At 42.2% G+C, this 19,639-nt stretch overlaps 1 protein-coding gene across 1 annotated transcript; it reads right to left on the reverse strand.

The window, feature by feature from the left end:
* Positions 1 to 764: 764 nt before the first annotated feature.
* On the reverse strand, positions 765 to 18,327 carry HDDC2 (HD domain containing 2). The gene is made up of 6 exons (XM_069488258.1): positions 18,226 to 18,327; positions 15,859 to 15,980; positions 14,051 to 14,153; positions 7,831 to 7,899; positions 1,933 to 2,071; positions 765 to 1,097 (listed from the first exon to the last, which is right to left on the reverse strand). Exons 1-6 carry the CDS (start codon positions 18,295 to 18,297, stop codon positions 1,000 to 1,002), a joined length of 603 nt encoding a protein of 200 aa, XP_069344359.1. The 5' UTR covers positions 18,298 to 18,327; the 3' UTR covers positions 765 to 999.
* Between the last annotated feature and the right edge of the window lie 1,312 nt (positions 18,328 to 19,639).

Here is a 19,639-nt window from a genome sequence, read left to right on the forward strand (position 1 = left end):
CTTCCTGCAGATTGGGTATCCATGGATACTGCAAAGGGTTTCCAAAGAAACGCTGCCTAGAATGTTCACCATGCCAGCCTGCAAAAGTCTTCTTCAAATGGAAAATGACATTTGAATTAAAGGGACAGGCATCACTGTGCCACACCAGAATACTGATGTGCGTGAATGGCCTCCCTTTACACACTATTAAATGGTTGGGCATCCTTCAAAGGCAAGCAGAGGTGAACTGTTTTATCTTATAGAAGGGAAATGAGGGTTGATGCATCGCCTACATGAGGCTCAGTTGACCCCTGTGATTTATATATATTTCTCACCTGGTGATAAATGTTCTTATAATGAAGGTCTCAAGATCTGTAAACCAGACAGAGGATAAAACCACAGAGGAAGACAAGTGGCATTTGAAATTATATGCCCCAATTTATTTCCCTAAATGACAAAAAAGGATTTAGGGGAGGGGCAGAATTTGTTAGCAGGTTTACAAGCCTATGATGGGGGCCTGAAGCAGGGACAGTGAAATTCAAACTCTGGCTCAAGAGAGTGACCGCCTGAGTAAGGCGGCATTTCATCTGCAGAGACCACACATGACTAATGTGTTTTCGCTTCTGGATTCTTATCACCAAGTCAGCCGAACAATCTGTTCTTAAAGGAAATCATGATTCAATTTTCTGTTGTTACTGAATCTGGCCTTCGGGGATGTAGGTTATTAGGTCAGAATAAGATGATTTAAAATCTCCAATAAACATTCCAAAGTTTTAGGTGTTTAATGTTTATTTAGTTCATAAAAAAGGCACTCCCCCCTCCAGCCTTCATCCATGGCATTTTCATGGCCACTTCCTGTTCCATGGCTTCTTTTAGTGCCCAAATTACATCCCATTTCTTGCTGAAGTCCAGTTAAAAATAAGCAGACACATCTAGGGAAAACAACAGACCACAATGGCAATACCATGAAACATAAGAATAAAATGTTTGTTACAGGAGTGCAGCAACGCAGACAGCATCTCAGGAGCGCGGCTCACTGGCAGCCGCGGCTATGTTAGCATTTCTTTCTGCTTCAAGTTCAGAAACAAGCTGGACAATCTCAGGGTGACTGAATTTTCCTGCAAAGCAAAAAGAAAGGGAAAAAGCATTCCCATATTGACAAGAAAATGTATCTATTTCCCCAGTTTGATGCCAGGGCTCACCAGGGGCTCTAGTCTGTAATCTGACCCACACTTCACCCCAAGGCAGGAGATTCTAGGTTCTGGGAAGGGGCTGAAGGGGATCACTTCGCATTGATTCTGTCACTTCAGGTGATGCCGAGCATAAGCATGAGAATCAGGCAAGGGATCTCCAATTAGGCAGAGCTGGGAAACTTTACCTGGCAGCCCCCGAGTACCTCTACTAGGAACTAAGAGAAAACTCAAGTGTGAGGGAGCCCAGAGAGGTGAAAACAATCTCCACCCATTCCAAACTTGTAATTAATCAAGGTGCAAAGCATATACAAATAAAAAGTTAAGTAGGAAGACCAGGGGGTCTAGGTTTTCCCAGGATGTAAACACAGTTGGAAATGTCTCTCTTGCAAACACCTCTCTGCTTCAACTGGCTGATGTGTCCTCATCCCTCCCTGGGTTTCTGCCCTGGTGGCACCAAGCTCCAAGCTATGGAAGGTCCATGTGGCTAGCATGGGAAACTGTTAAACCCAACCTCTCTTCCCTCCCGGTCTTTTCTTGTTTGTGCCTTTTGTTGCTCACTGTTCATTCCACACTAAACTCTACTCCATTTATTCCCCACCCTCAACCTCTCCTCTGCATGTTCCCTTCCCTTTCTTTCTCGATGCTCCACAGGAAAGGGATGGATGAGGGAGCCAACAGTGGGTTTCACTAACATAATGTTAGTTGCCACACTGAGTAAGCCGAACCAAAATGGATTCTTGTTGAAAATGGTGTTGAGTACCTGCTGTGGAGTCGTAGAAGTCTTGCAGTCTCCCGGGTTTGTTCTCCAGGTCTTCATATTCAGATGCCTGAAGAATCATCTCAAATTGGTCCAGCTGCTTCACAAATTTGGCTTCTGCAGTAGATTGGGTCTCATACTCCTAAGTAAGGGAAATTAAAGCAGCAGGATTAGGGCTGCATGATAGGGTATTCCAGGAAAATTCTGACTCTGATACCTGAAATCAGAGTCACAGCTAAAAGCATATTCTGTATGGGCCTCATTTCTCCACTGTACGCGAACCCTTAGAGATGCTTCACCTGTAATTTCTCAGTTCAACACGAAGACTCCATGCAAGGATGTGCTCACCATTCCAAGTGTTCTACCAGATGCTGTGGAAGTCTCATTTGCTCATCTTAGACACTTTCAAGCTCTTTTCTTCCTGTTTAATATCCTGTCTTCATTTCAAGATTTCAAGATCATTATTCTTTAACCCACCTGAGTAGTTTAGATCTTTTTAATTTCAATTTGATATTTCACCTTATGCTTCTCAAACTTGTATTTCCCTTTCCATTTAATTTCATATTTCCTTTTCCTTTAGAAGTGACTTTCTAGCTTTTTCTTTCTTTTTTTTTTTTTTTTTGGTTACCATATTACCTGGGAATCTGTTCCTACTTTCCACATAGGGTAGATCTAATTATGTCCCTCTGGCTTGTGACTATTGAGGATACAGTCAGGATCTGTGGATTTACAACGCGTTTGTGTGTGTGTGTGTGTGTGTGTGTGTGTGTGTTGGAGCTGGGGGCTGGGGGGGCAGCAGCTTTTTTACCCTTCCTCTTCCCACTGGCCACTCCCTCCATAGAGCAGACCTGAAACAAGAAGCTCCTGGAGGTCTGCTTCTTAGGGCATGACACATACCACACAACCACAAGTCTCAATTAATACTATACAGACTCATTCTTCCATTAAGACCAAAGTGCTCCCAACTGGTTTCCGGCCATGTTCTCGTTTGTAATTCCATCCCAGATGTGTTCGGATAATAAACCTGTCATGCTTTCTTGGCAGGGTGATGTGACATGAATCACTGAAAGGTTTCTTGGTTTTTATTAGATGCCTTATTCTTATAAATGCAGACATTTGGATTTGATAGAGCTGAAAATTGTACAGGGGAATCATTTAAATACGAAACAAAATACATTTTCCTTTATCTCAAAGGCACTTAAAAATAATTACATTTTATTTAAGTGTTTATTCACATTCATAGTTATATATTTATATTTAATAAATTCAAGTTCATGATTTAACAAAAGGAAATGGAATTCTCCAAGCATAGCAGTTTATGATTTTTTTTTCTGTTGAAAGTTGAAAGTGAGAAAAGGTTTTAAGACCATTAAAAAATACAATACCATTTTATAACAAATTCTGGTGAACGTACAGATTTCTTTTAAAAGAAATATAAATTATTGAATTTTTCCCTCAAAAAATAACAGTAAAGGCATTCTCCAACTTTATTTTCCAATAAAAAGGCACAGTAGAAAAAAGAATATAAAAGACAAAACTCTAGGTGTGAGAAGGACTCATGGCATTTGGGGAATTTACTGCAAGCAGTTCTTCAGGACAGGACTGAGAACTGGAGGGAGGAAGAGGAGACAGAAGAGGATGCAGACGGAGGCAAGAGCCAGCTCGTGAAACGCCGTATGGTTTACGCTAAGGAGCCTCAGCTTATCCCGCAGCTACTGGCATCACTGAAGGGTTCCAAGTGGGAAGAGTCATGTTCAGATCTGCACTTCAGGAAGATGACTAACTGCAGTGTGCATACAGCTAGATTAGAAGTAGAGAAATCAGGTTTCAAGACTTTGCAGCAAGAGCAGAGAAGCTGTAAGAATCTGTCTGAAGAGAGCGTTAAAGGGAAACTGGGAGGATGAGGAAGCGAATTAAAATATGAAAGTGAATGAGAGGGAAAGTTGAAAATGACCTCCTAGTTTCTGGCTTCAGTAACTAGGCAGTTGGTAAAATAGGGAGCAAAAGACAGACAAAAAACTGACAGAGAGAAGGAACAACAAAACCAAAACCTCATGATAACATTTACAACAAAACTAAGGGACATGACATTACCATAAACCCCAAAATGTGAGTGGAAACACACCACACCACCTCCAGTCATATGCCCTATGAGCTATGAGCTAGTATAGGAGGTGACTTTGGCTACCTGCCTGAGCCTAAGTCTGCTTACAATACTGAACAAATACTTTTTTTTTTTTTTTTTTTTGGAGACAGAGTCTCACTCTGTCACCTACGCTAGAGTACAGTGGCATCATCATAGCACACTGCAACCTCAAACTCTTGGGCTCAATGATCCTCCTGCCTCAGCCTCCCAAGTAGCTGGGACTATAGGCATACGCCATGACACCCAGCTAATTTTTCTATTTTTAGCAGAGATGGGGTCGCATTCTTGATCAGGCTGGTCTTGAACTCCTGACCTCAAGCAATCCTCCTGCCTCAGCCTCCCAGAGTACTAGGAATACAGGCATAAGTCACAGCACCTGGCCCACTGAGGAGGTGCTGGCAGCCCTGGAGGCTGTGATGAGCCACGGCTACTGTCCCTGTGGTAGAGAGGGTCCCTGCATCAGTGCTCTGCAACCTTCACGTATGCCTAGAGGAGACAAATGACCAAATGATTCAGATTGGAGTTTTGTAGAGCAATAGAAGGACAAGGAGTCCGAGTAGGAAGGAGATTCAAATTCTAGGTTCTGAATATGGAGGACCAGAAAAGGAAGAGAAAGGGAGGAAAAGAGGAAGATCAAAGTTTTCACCTACTTCCTTTGGGGAAAGGTTGGCCCTGTTTGCATTTTCTACTCTCCTACCAATAGAGAAAACAATCCAAGGGCAGGTGGATGTGCTGGGTGTTTAGCATGGGACTGGGAGGGGGTAGAGGGGCTCTCCTTATGCCTTGGGGCTCAAAAAGATAATTCTTTAAAACAAAATGCAGGCGGTGAGGTAGACATCTTTCTGTGATATTCTCAGAAAAAAAATGAAAATGTTTTTCTCTTGGCTTGCTGAAATTTTATTTCACACTTCTACGGTGAAAGATAAATTATAATCAAGGATGTTTAATTACTTTAAATAGATGGTGACCCTCTGGGCTGATAGGGATAGCTGTGGTAATTAACATTTCAAAAATCAATTAACTGGCATTTTCTATGTATCTAGTACTATTCTAAGTTCCATGGGTACAGAATGACAGTATTTTCTTAAACCAAAATCAGGATATATGGGCTGGAGACAGAGGAAAATAGAGCTCACTATGTGCCAGGCAGTATGCTAAGTGGTTTATATATATTAATTACTTTAATTGCTACAACTCCATAATTATAGCCATTTTACAGATGAGGAAATTCAGGCACAGAGAGATTAAGTAAGTTGCCCAAGATCACACAACCAGTAAACAGGGCAGCAGCACTTGAACCCTGGAATATTGAAGCCCATGTACTAATACTGCACATGAATTACAAAAAGCAAAAAATTATTATGGATCCCTGTACTGTGCTGCATACTTTGTTGAATACTATGTCAAAAAATTCATGTCCACCCAGAACCTATAAATGTGATCTGTGAAGATGACCTGATTTGGAAATAGGATCTCTATGGAAGTACTCCAATTAAAATGTGGCCATACTGGATTGGGGTGGGCCCTAATCTAGCAGAGGGAAATGTGGACACAGATACACAGAGAGTGACACAGGACATATACCACGTGACTACGAGGAAGAGAATGGAGTGTGAGCCAAGGAATGCCAAGGACTGCAACCACCAACAACTAGAAAGAGGTTCTTTAATAAGCCTCACTAATTCAACCAATGACATTTACAAGACAGTAAAATTATTACCTGTTTGGAGGTTACCAAGTGTTTTAATTCTCTGTGTTTTATATTTATTTAAATCTAAAGCCTTTCTAAATAACTATTGTGGTATTCTCTTTGGAAGACACTGTTTTAATTTAAGTAAATTTTGAAGTAAAATTTTTAGCCAGTTGCTGATGACTAAGACAATAATGTAATAGATACTGCCACTGTGTTTACAATGATCAGGAAGCACAAGGGTAAAATTCTTATAAAAGGCTTTCAAATTATGAGGGCATTTCCCTCTTAAGAGACAATATATGGGATTAGTTTCATATATCCAGGTGCCAGGCTTTTTCTTTTTATGTATGAGATGTGATCTAACTCCACTCCATTATTCTTCAACTTATTGTTCCAAAAGTTCACTTGAAAGGACATACTTTGAGACAAGAGATACTTTCTCCTAAAGAAACTCTGCTATACCTGTAACAGAGGTAACAGCTATACCTATACGGTCTGCTATAACAGACAGTACCTCCTACAGGCTCCAGATTAGATGCCACACACACTTTGCCAGATTTAATTTTTATAATTATACAACAAGGTAGGTATTAAAGGCCCACAATCTCTCATCTTCAAACCTGGAGCCAGAACTGTTTCAGATTTCAGCATTTTCTTATTTTAGAAAAATCATATGGTACATAAAGTATATATTACAGAATACCTCTCGTGAGGTCTGGGGCAGCTCCCAATTACCAAGCAGATGAATATTTCTCCATCAAAGCATATTAATTTTCACACCAAAAGGGATGAATAAGGACTCTACATAGCCTCATGTTAGGTCAGGTAAGAATTTGCTGCCAAATGAGTTTTGGTCAGGTTAAGTTTTTTAAAAACTCGCTCTCTGAGCTTAGTGAACTTCCTAATCATGGATAAAGGTGTGTGGACCTGTCTGATTCTCATTTTCTAGAGAAGAAAATGAGGTCAACGAGAGCTGAGTAACTCATCCCCAGGTGTGCAGACCGGAGTCAGGATTCACCCAGGTCGCTGTGACGGCAAGGCTCCGGTCTCTGCACCACACCCCACCGCCTTAAAAGGCTATTTCATCCCATAATTGAGCCAAACCACAGAAATGACAGTGCACTACAAAGGCAGACGCTGCATCACTTGGCATTCCTGGGAGAAAGATCTGTGCAGGGTTGCAAGCCCAGGCACTTCCCACCTTGCTCCCAAGACAAAGGAGTACCTGACCCAGCACAGGAGGCAGTAGGAAAGGGAACCCCACAGGCTTTGGGGCTGGGGAGAGGCAAGGCAGCGCAGAGGCCTGAGTATGTGCAAAGAGAAGGTGGAACATCGTGTTCTGAACACAGGAGTGAATTTGGGCTTTGGAGAAAATGTGGCAAGTGAGAGTGGGAGGCAGGACTACCAGGAATAGGAGGGGTCTAGGCGCTCAAGCAGGGAAGGGCCAGTGTGGACTGGCTGGAAGTGAGGAACACAGTAGGAAGGGGGGATTGTTTTCTTTCACAAATGAACAAGAACAATGGGCAGGGAAAGCAATGGGAGCAAACAGCTGAACCTGCCCTTTCCTTCCAGCCTGACCTCCACTGTCATTCATTAGCACAGGAAGGGAGCTGGCACTAGGGGAGGCCTTCTGGGCCAGGCCTCAGGGCAGCACTTCGCCTTGACCTCACCCAGGCCTGACAACCCTCCAGGCTTTACAGATAGGCAACAGACTCCGCCAGGAAGTGGTGAGGAGGGAATCAATCCCGGTTCTGAACTACCCCAAAGTCCGTATTCTTTTCAAGGGCTAGAAATAGGTGGGTAGGTGTGGGCAAAGCAGCAGGAAATCCAGGAGCTGTGAATCAAGATCCTACCAGGCAATGGAAATAAGGATTTTGGAGGGAAAAAAATTTCTGTCAGCCATGAGAAATTTCTTCAGCAGCTGAGAGAGGAGACACAGACACAAACTAGACAGTAATAAGTTAGAGACAGCTTGTTAAGATAATCTAAGTCAACTAAAACATCCATGAGCCATATAAATTCAGTCATAATTTTTAAAAAGTAACTCATCACATTTACTTACTTCCCAAAGTTCATAGAACTCCTTTCTGAGGTCCTCCGGTAGGAGCTGAGTTATCTGCTTCATAGCTTCCTGAAATATCAAGCCATTCTTTTAATTATGTTCGCATTTATCTAAGTTAACAACCAGTCTATGAACGCCAAATAATGGGCTCAGTTTCTTACAAGAAACTCCCAAAGGGGCAGCAGAATAAATTGGCCTATATTGGACAATATTTATAGGTTGCAAGGAAAGCAGTTGTATATTAATACATTAAATAAATAAGTGTATTTATTCACATAGGCTTCACTTAGCATTTATTTTGTGCTCTGCGGCACACCAGGCACAAAAAGGACAAGGAGGGTGTGAAACAATTATAGAAATCTCAGAAGTGAGCTCGCAGATTTTACATCTTGTGGATGTTTACATCTTGTGGACTTATATGCCCACACAAATGTCAATCATAAGTACACCAGAGTTCTTCCTCTTCTTCTTTTTTTTTTTTTTTAATAGAGATGGGATCTCATTGTGTTGCCCAGGCTGGTCTCGAACTCTTGGGCTTAAGCCATCCTCCCACCCCAGCCTCCTGAATAGCTGGGATTATAGGCAGGCAACATCATGTCCAGCAGTACCAGAGCTCCAAACAAACCAACATCAAAAGCCCAGACTCTACCACTATACAATATATACATATAACAGAATTCAACTTGTACCCATTAAATCTATTAAAATAAAAAATGTGAAAAAAACCAAACCTAAGAGGAGAATGGGAAAGTAACAGTGAATTACAAAGCTCAAGGAAATTTTTTGTATGGTATTATATTCATTTTTTATTTCTAAGATGTTTCTATAGTAAAATTTAAAGTACTACACAAATGCACAACTATTGTCATTAACATAAAGGAAGTTACATAACAGAATGTTGTAGGCTCATGTACTCACAGGCTGAAAAGGGATATTAAAGGGCAGTTAGTCCAACCATCCGTGTAGCATCTCAGTCCCTAAACAGCCTCACAGAACATTTCTGTCCTCTCTCCACAAACATGTCCAGAGGCTGCCCACACGGGCTTTAGGCAGCATCGGGACTTTCTTACATCAAGCTGAAAGTTCTCCCTGTAGTTCTTCCACTGTGCCTAACGCCATCCCTCCTGTTTTCCTGCCTGAACTACAAACACAAGGTCAAACTGGTGGACAGTGATCCTGAGCTAGATTATCTGTGGCCACAGTGACTGATCCAGGAGATACCTAATAATTCAAACCAGGCCACTCGGGTGGTCTGCATGATTTGTCCAGCAGGGGCTAGGCGAAAAAGAAGCCATATCCCCAACCATGAGGAGAAGCCTACGTGGGTTTTGGGTTAGCCAAAACCCAAAGAAAAGCAGAGATGAAAGAACAGGCGAGCAGAGGGTGTTCTGTACTCCTAGTTTCAGAGGTCCCAGGAGCTACCCTTATTGCCGTCTCTTCCTTCATTTCTGAGTTGCTCAAGTATCCTTCTAAAATACCATGTTTTGGGGGTAACTGACTCTTCTTTTTAAAAATTTTTCATAGAGACAGGGTCTCATTATGTTGCCTAGGCTGTTCTCGAATTCCTGGTCTCAAAGGATTCTCCCACCTTGGCCTCCCAAAGTGCTGAAATTATAGCCATGAGCCACCATGCCCAGCCAGGGAACAACTTACTCTCAAATAGCTTCAAATTCCTTCATCATCCTCATTCTATTCCTTTTAACCTGACTCAGTTTTTCTAACCACAGAAGGTCGGCTCCTGGGGAAGAATACGGTTATAATACCCAATTGGGGCAATATAAAGGTTTTATATAAAATAGTGAGTTGGGGAAAGCAATGAAAATAAAGATGGATATATATGTGTATATTTATTTATTACTGAAAGGGAAAAAATGTTATAGAATACAACCACTCCCAGAGCAAACCATATTTGCCAGTATCAACAATCTGCTCTTATATAAGTAGCATCACCATTCTGAATGGCATGTTCAATAATAAAGACATAGCATCATATCACCCTTAGTAGTATGCAATTTAGTGCATTTTGTACCTGCATTCTTCCTTGTTTCTTTTTCATAAATTTCAGCAAACATACCTGTAAAAATACTTTGTGTTTTCACAAATTAAAGGAGTCTTTATAAATAGATTACTTTTCTCTATATTATTCCAGAAGCATAAGTTTACCTATTCCTTTTGTTTGAAAAGAATAAACTGAGAACCTGTATGAACAGGTATATCAAAACCTAAACTTTTAGAATACAAACATAAAAGTCCTACTTTGACAAAAGGCTATTTTATTCCTTTCAAGTGATGTACCCAGAACTGAATATAGTGATTTCGATGTGAGGTAACCAAGGTGGAACAGAATGGATCATTGCCTCCCTCATGCTAGATACTGTATTTCTTTAAATGCAACCTAAGACTGAAGTGGCTTTTTGGTGATCACATCCAACTACTGACTTATTAATAAAGCTTCCTATTGTCTAAAATAATCATGTTCTTTAAAAAACAAAACAGCAAACAAACATGTTGCTCGCTTTCTGAAACAATGTAATGATTTTCTGGATCTAAGCTGGCTGACATTTGTTATTATACAATCATGGGCTGAGTGCACTGGCTCCCACCTGTAATCCCAACACTTTAGGAGGTCAAGGCAGGAAGACTGCTTGAGCCCAGAGTTCAAGGTTACAGTGAGCTATGACAGCACCACTGTCCAGCCTGGCTGGACAGGGTGAGACCCTGTCTCTTAGAAAAAAAACAAACCAACCAGAATTGCATTTTTGAGACCTCTTAGTCAATATTCCTTGTTTGGCAGTATAATGCCACAGAATCAAGCTCACCTTTTTAAAAAAAACCCTCTAAAATTGACTTGGCTAAAGTCCAGGGTACACGGTGAATATGTCAGCCCTTCCCTTCCTGGTCATGAGCCCTGCCACTCCCACTTCTATACTGAGTTCATTTGTTCAGACAGAGATTTAGAGTGACAGCTTCCCTAGCCTCTTCCTCTGTTAGCAAAATATATCAAAAATTTGTCTAAAATTCTGAGCTGAATGAAGCTTTCAGCAAATATCTTGTGTCAGTTTTGTGACAAGTATCTGGAAAGCATTATTCATCATTCACACATTGCTGAGGCTGAACAGTATAGCAGTCTAGCAGTCAACAGGAGACTCCAGATCCAGACTGGGTTTCAAACCTGGCTCACCACTGACTAGCTGTGGAACCCTGAGCAAGTTAACCTCTTTGTCCTTTAGGTTTTTCACCTATAAAATGGGGTTAAATAATGGTACCTACCTGAAAGGACTGTGAAGATTAGGTAGTTAATATATATAAAGTGCTTATTACTGGCACATAATAAGCACTCTATAAATTTTCATTTTCTCCATCTTGTCATCTTCATTCCCATGATAAAGTTCCATTCTCCTTTTAATCTCCCAGTTTTTTTTGCAACTTTAACCCTTGCAGATACATTCATATAGTGACTCTGCCTTATGTTTACTGAAGTCTTCCCTTTGCAAATGAATATAACTTGCCACTGCTGTTGTCCAGCTTCAAGTTCCATCCCACTAGATCTCAATGATTCTTATTAGGCATCGTTTATCAACTTGGGTTACAATATAAAGTTTATGCTATCAAGTTTAAGAAGGGGGCCACACTATAATTACTGCTTTTGGCCCCCTTCCTAAATTTTTTCTTCTATGCCCTCATTCTCTCTTTCATCTTAATACCTACTCTCCTCCAAAACAAATCAGCCTTCCAGGTTTATCAAGTATAGTTGGCCCTCTGATTAAGTAGGTTCCAAATCTGTAGATTCAACTAACCAGGTGAATTGAAAATATTTGAAAAAAAAATAAAAATAAAAAACAATACAATAAAAAATAATCACAAATTTAAAAAACAATATGGTAGCAACTATTTACATAGCATTTACATTGTATAATATTAGGAATTATAAGTGATCTAGAGATGACTTATACAGGAGGATGTATGTACGTTATATGCAAATACTACACCATTTTATATAATTTGGTATCTCTGGGGGTCCCGGAACCAATCCCCTGCAGATGTGGAGAGGTGACTATATTTTTCCTCCTTTCTACTTCAGTCTAAAGCCTTGCTGATCCAGTCAGCAGGCCTGGGGCAAATGGTGCTTCCTGGTTCTTCTCATTATGAAAGTTCCACCTAGAGCTAAGAAACCCCTATTTAATTATCTTAATGCATGGTTCAGACACCCAAATCTTGTTCATAAACACCATGTGCATAAAGAATTGTTCAGCTCCCAGATTTCCTTCTCTGTTCCTAAATCCTGACCAGCAGCAGGAAGAGGCAATGGCATATCAGCACTCTCCAAAAACCTTTGGTTTCTTGCCCAAGAACTTGCCATTCTTTAAGATGCTTCCCTGGTCCCTTCTGCTTATGACATTTATTCCCCTATGAATCAGCAGGAGTGGAGAGCAGCCAGAAGGTCTGATGAGGCTGGAAAGGTTTTCCATCATAGCCAGGATACAGCACCCAGGAAGACAGCAGCACCCTCTCTGGTTGCTCAGGCACCTTTTGTACCCCTCCATGGGGCGTCACTAGCCAAGACTCAGCTCTTGTCAGGACACTGGTAGGTTTTCCTCACCTCCAGTGGGTGGAGATCTTTCACACTGACTCTGGTGCTTCTCCAGAAGGTTCTGACTTGCTTTTCTGTGGAGTAAATCTCAAATTCACTGTGGGCTTCCAGAGGAACAGTTTCTTTTCTTCTTCCTCTGAGTCCCATTTCTCCACACCTTACTTTAAGGTCTTTGATGACCCTCTGGTACTTCAATATATGATTTCTCCTCCACAATGTCCAGATTTTCCATTGGATAAAACTCTCATACATCTTGCAATGAGTTATACAATTGAGGAGTTTTTTTCCCCCTCATTTTCCTCTATCTTGTACTTCATTACTCACCATCCTCCGGTTCAGGTGCTAATTCCTTTCTGCAATCAGAATCTTGAGCTAACTGGTATATTTTTGTATTAACTCTGCTAATCAACTTAAGAATTCTTTATTCGTGGCAGCATAGACTCACATAGAGAAACACTTCCTTTGCTTCCTCCCCTTCTGCCGTGATGGTCAGCCTATATTTCGGATCTGTATTTTGGCAGCAAGAACACATTCCTTAGACTATTCCTCTTGCACCCACATTTTTGGGTGGGTTAGAACACCTATGCTGGGACTCGCATTCCTTGTGACTCTTCTCGCATCTGAAGGCGCACAAATGCTACCAGCTACTGAGCTCTCGTCTCCCCAGCTCTCAGCCCACCGCCCTTGTTAAACCATCTCAATAAAGCAATTTAGGACCAATCTCTCAGGCCTACAATAAAAACAGCTTGAACGAATCTTTGAACTGGGAACCAGCCACTCACTATCAAAAAATAAAAAAAAAGAATTCCCACATTTTCCAGCCTCTGCTTCAAACATGTTATCCTCTTTGCCCTAGGCTCTGAGTTTATAGTCCAAATTGACATTCATTTAATATCTTATTTATATGATTCATTACTTACTAATACAAATATTTTTTCTTTACTTTGGTTTATTTTCAACCACTAAGTTCAAGGACTTAAATAAATTTACTAAATAAGAATTATAATAATTACTATACTTGTGATTTATAGAACTTCTCTCCAAAGAGCTTAACTAGCATGGAGAATTCCCACAAATTCACTTCAGTTCTAGCTATTTCCACTGTTCTAATGAGAGCCATACTACCTATATCCATATACTAATGAGAACTGAAACCAATCAACATCATTTTCTGTCCGCATGTTAAACAAAGCTGGGAGAGGCATACATTCCTATTCTTGTGTTAAACAAGGCTGAGAACAAGCAAAAACCAATTTGCTACTTACTCCAGGAAATCTCTCCTTCTGCAAGATAAGACTGTGAACCACCTAAAACAGAGTAAGCACTAACAGCTTACTCTTTGAGATTCTTTAAGATCTTCCCTCATTATTCCCACCAATCCAAAACTATTATGTCCTAAACTGTGCAATCCCCGCTAGTTGTCTACCTTGTCAGATCTATCTTAACATTCTTCAGCCCAGGCCCTAAAACTCTATGAAAACATCCTCCCCTGACCTTCCCTTTCCTGGGACACTACTAAGACTGCCAAGGTGGTATTCTCCCTTACAGCGATAGGTCTAATAAACTTAGCGTGGCTTCGGCAACAGGTTTTTCTGGTGGTCCTTTGCAGAGTCAATAGTCAACACTGACCTCTTCTCGCCTATGTTTTTCTTCTTTGGGGATGTTATCTGCTGGCGCTATGTCCCCAACGATGCATTCTGCCATATCGTGAACCAGGGCTAGGCGCACACATCTGACCAGGCAAGAAATGTGGAATAATTACACAGAATTACATTCACTACAAGTTCCTTCTCTATACTATTTTGAAGTTACATAATATATTTTACTTTCTCCACCCTCACAGAGTATTTTAATACACTATTTTCTAAAGTAATTATATTCTGCCAGTCTACAACAGTTTTGAATCCAAACTGCTAGTTAATATTCAACACAACACACGAGAGTGCAGGGGAAATTGTCAGCACGAATTTTTTTTAGATGGCTGGTTTCTCAAATCTCACCTTAAAAGGTTGATAACTTCAGATTACAAAGCCAGGAGATGATCTGGTTACAGCATTTACTTACTGAGACAAAATTCAAAAGCAATCATTTTACCCAACGTGCTACTTAGATACCAAAATGAGGCCATTTATACAGTAATGGGTAGAACTGGACAGATCTGGGTTTGAATCCAACAACCAACACTTAGTAGCTGTGTGACCTTTATCTAGTTACTTAATTTCTTTAAATGTTCAATTTTGTTACCTTTCATTTTGTCATCTGTAAAAAAGGGATAATAATACTTCATAAGGTTGGTATGAAAATTAAGTTGATAATTCATGTTATTGGCACATGTTGATCATTCAACAAATGGTTATGATCATTGGTGATTAACGATTAGTGATTACAATAATCATTATCAAAATAACAAAGTCAAGTAATGAGATAAATGCACCAGAGGGCCAGTCTGTTTTAGATTCCCACTATTACTAAGGCAGTACAAACCCAAACAGCCTCCTCTTAGATTTCCCTGCTTCCAATCTCTTTCTGGTCCAATTTGAACTTCAGACTACTCCCAATTTCATCTCTATTCGACTTCACTTTCATCTTGTACTATTTGCCAAAAATCACCTCAGTTCCACACCATTTGCTGAGTAACAGGATTTCCCAGGCTCCTAATGAACCCTTTGCTATACTCAAATGGATTTAGTTCTCACTTCTAAAACACTTTACTTTCCTACTGTCAGGGCTTTGGTTTCTCTGCCTTTCTCTCCATGTGCAGTGCCTTCTCCTACCTCTCTACCTCCATCAACCCCCTTCAAAGCTCAACTGAGATTTTGCCTCCTCTATTAAGATCAACCAAGAACTGGTGATCTCCTCTCTGTTAGAATACTTTGCTAATTTCTGACCATAACTAACTTTGTGCTTTTTGCAGAAGCCACTTCAGGCCTCTGTAATTCATCTTGGATTTATTTACTGTCTTATAATACTAGTAAACTTTTGTCCTGTGCTCAAAAAGCATAAAAACTTGTTAATTGACCAACGGGGAGAAGATACCTCTTTCTCAGCTGAATTTTGCACATGCAGCTCCACAAAGTTATCTCAAAACCGGGTGCTACTACTCATAAAGAGACTAATAAAAAACACATAGTGTACTAATACAATGATAGAATTTTAAGCATAACACGCTCACCTTCAAGACCCTAACATCACACTTATGTTTCCTCTGAGACCAAGGCGGGCTCTATCACTTGCCAATAGAAAATCCAGATTATAGTTTACAGCACCTGAAACACTCAACACAGGGCTCCCCTTCCCATATCCTGAATCTGTATAGTTTGTCTCAAATAATTTTTCTTGACTTATATGCTAACCTGCAAGAATTTGACACAAGCCTCAGTCATGAAAAGTGGGGCACACCAGAATCCCTCAACGCACTGAAGTTCAGATCAGCTTACCTGCCTTTGTTAAGATGGTCATCTTTGGTCACCATGGCCATAACTGCCATCCGGTACATGTGATCTGATACACTCTCTGGCTGCTCAACATTTCTGTATATCCAGCCAGTCCGTGGGACCCTCTGATAAATATGAAAAAGAAAAAGAGGTTTAAAAAAACAAATATTTCAACTATTTGCTATGCCCTTCAAGAGATGTCCAGAGACTAGCACACAGAAACAGGGCTATGGTTTCAGAACCTATGAAAAAACGCTTTACTAAACTAACTAAAATGATCAACATAAAATGATCAAATCAACTATAGAGTTCAGAGAATGAGAGGGGAAGAGGAGACAGAGAGAAGTAGTTCACAAGTATACAGTACTGAAGTCCAACAGTCTAAGTTACTCTGTTACTGATGTGTAATCATGGAACATGTACAAGTCCTTTAGATCAGTGGTCCCCAATCTTTTTGGCACCAGGGGCTGATTTCACAGATGATTTTTTCATGGGGTGGGCATTTGGGGGAGGATGGTTTCACGATGATTCAAGCGCATTATATTTATTGCACAAGCAAATCTCTCTGCTAATAATCTGTACTTGCAGCGGCTCCCCAGCCGCAGATCACCACCTCAGCTTCACCTCAGATCATCAGGCATTAGATTCTCATAAGGAGAATGCAACTTAGATCCCTCACGTGTACAGTTTACAGTAGGGTTCGTGCTCCAGTGACAATCTAATGCCACTGCTAATCTGACAGGAGGTGGAGCTTATCAGGTGATGCTAGCAATGGGGAGTAGCTGTAAATACACATGAAGCTTCCTAGGCTGCTTATGTCCTGCTGTGCAGCCTGGTTCCTAACAGGCCAGACCTATACCCTATACCCATTGATCAGTAGCCGGGGGGTTGGGGACCCCAGCTTTAGATTGTAAAAACAAAACCAAAATCTCAGGGCTATCCCCAGCAACTCCTTAGGGAAAAGAGAAGGTAAAGGCCTCAGGCACTTGTGAAGAATTGGCCTCACAGATCATTCATTAAGGAAATTCCTTGCTAAACTCCCATTAGCAAGGACATGCAAATTATAACTATGTCTAACACCTAAGACTAAAGCCTGTTCTATTCCACACTAACAATGAATTATTATTTAGTTCATCTTTACAGGTAACAGAACTGGAGACACACAGAATCAGACATTCTTTCACCCACCCAGGGACACCTACATAATTGATGCTTCCTTCACTCCCTTTCTCTCCCCTTAAGTAAAATGCAGATTTTCTGGGCCTCATAAGAATGTAACCATTTTCATTTTACCTCATTTGCAGCCTCACCCCTTTTCTTTCTCTCTGTATACCTTCAAATGCTGAAGCTCCCAAATTCCCCTTCCAAAAACAGCCACAGGTCTTGCCTGTGGCTCGTGTTTCCCCAGGTGGCTCCTAAATTTGGCTTAATAAACCTCCATTGATTGAGATTTTTACCTTAGTCACTTATATGGGTCGACAAGACATAACAAAACTGCGTTTTTACCAACTACAAGAGTCGTGGCGTTTTGCCTCCAAACAATCCTATCCCACACAAGCAGCAAACATTGTGATGAAGGCGCTGAACTTGAACAAGGGACAGGCTTCCAAAGTCTGAAGATGAAGGTTGATAAGAAAGGCATTTCTAACTGCTGGAAGCTACCCCCAGCTGTGACTCTTCCTTTTATTCGGATCATATGATCTTGGGAAACTGCATTTTTCTCCCCAGAACTCTACATCTCTAAAGAATTTTGTCAACAGTAGTCACAGTGGCATAACACACACAATCTGCTTTAAACTTGGTGAAATTCTGCAAAATCTGACTGAAACGGGAGAGAGGGGAAGACGCACATAATGAAATTCCAGCGTGTATTATATACAGAAGTCTTCTTTTTGGAGGTGACCGCGACAGTTAAAACACTCCACTTAAAATCTGCAGGGCCAGTGAAGTCTGTTCTTCCCGCCTACCGCTCAGAAGCACCAGCCCTACCCCCACCGCACACACACTTACGGGGTCGTGAGCCCGGGAAGTGCTCAGTGCGGACAGGGCCCGGGCGTTGGGCCCCGGGGCTGAGCCGGGCACTGGGCGCCCTGCGGCTCCGCGCGGCCCGGTCTGCCCTCGCAACCCTCGGCGCCGCCTCCGCCGGCTCTCTTCCTCCGCCTACCGTCCAGGACGTGCGGCCGCAGCCGGGGGGACGTCTGCCTTCCCGAATCCTGCGTGGCGGGGAGGGCGGAGGAAGGGGGAAGGCCGCAGGCGAGCGGGGAGCCGGAAGCCCCGCAGGCCCCTGTCTCCGGCCCCGTTGCGGCCCGCGCGACCCGCCGTCCCCACCTCTCCCAGGGCGCGGCCGCTCCCGGCCAGGCGCCCGCTCACCTTGAGCTGCCCCACGAGTCGCAGGAACTGCAGCAGGGACCGGGGCCCACGGCCCGAAGAGGCCGAGGCCATGAGGCCGGCAATGCGGCAGGGCCGAGTAGGCCGCGCGGTGAAGCTCCTCCCCCTCCTTCTCCCTCCCCTCCTACTCCCACTCCTCCTCCCCCCTCCACTCCCCCTCCCCCTTCTCCCTCTCCTCCCCCCTCCCCTTCTCCCTCCCCTCTCCCTCTCCCCCTCTCTCTTATTCCTCCCCTCCTTTCACCCTTCTACACCCCCTCTTCCTCCCTCCCCGCTTCTTCCCTGCCCTTCCTTCTCCTCCCCTCCTTCTCTTCCTCACCCTATTTTTCTCAGGCCCTTCTGTGGCTGCCACTTGGGCATGTCTCCATCCGTGGCAGACACACTGCTAGGGATATACTAGGCGCTCAATTCTTGTTTACTAAATGCCACTCACCTAACTCCATCAAACTTTTAAATGGATTGCAATTCCTGTGGGAGGGGCATGTGTGTTTGGAGGAGAAGGGCTATGTAATAGTGCACCAAAATCTTACCTTTTAGGAACTCAGCTAATTGGGGGAAGAAATAAGGAATGTTACTTCAAAATGGGAAATCGATACCATTTTTACAGAGGCGCTAGGAAAGTGCTTTGAAGGGGAAAAATTAACTGGGCGTGACAGAAGTACTGGGAGACTTTGAAGGGAGCCCTAAATGGACTAAGGAGTAAGAGCAGTCCCATGGTGAAAACCCAACCTCCCCAACACCTCAAGTGCTCAAGAATCCCCAACCTTCAAAAGGATGGTGGGCGTCTGTCCCAGCCATCTGTCTTGATTCCATCAACAACCAGCGGTACCAATTTTTAGAGGCAGTTAATGCACAAGCAGACTGAGGGACTCAAGGAGGGAGAGTGATGGAAGAAGGGTTGGAAATAAAAAGAAATTAGAATTTTTCCATTCGTAGCACAAATGCCTGCTACTAAGTGCTGGTGATTCGATGATGAACTACGCAGGTTGGTCCTTGCTGCTTGTGTTGCTTGCAGTCTCACAGTCTGTTCAATCAGGGCCAGAATACTACACCAGCAACTGTGCTAGAACATTTTCACCTACACTCGTTTGCGTATTCATCACAGCAAGAAGACGTTGGTACAGAAAACTACAGAATAGCTTCTGTGGAACCCTAAGACAGCCAGCATCTGTTGGCAGCATCCAATATGATAAGGTCAGTTGCAAAAAAGCAGCACTTTTGGAACTCTACCACCAAAATAAAAACTTACAGAAGTACAAGTTTCTGACACCACCATTCACCAGACTGTTTGCCTTGCAGTACTGAGTTCCCATGAGTTGACTGTCTCTATTTGTGTTTTTATTTCTATTCCTTACACATTTCCTTCCTATAGATTGCATTATGGAGCCTCCCATGTTAC

This window comes from Eulemur rufifrons, chromosome 15, assembly GCF_041146395.1.
Source record: "Eulemur rufifrons isolate Redbay chromosome 15, OSU_ERuf_1, whole genome shotgun sequence".
NCBI classification, from domain to species: Eukaryota; Metazoa; Chordata; class Mammalia; order Primates; family Lemuridae; genus Eulemur; species Eulemur rufifrons.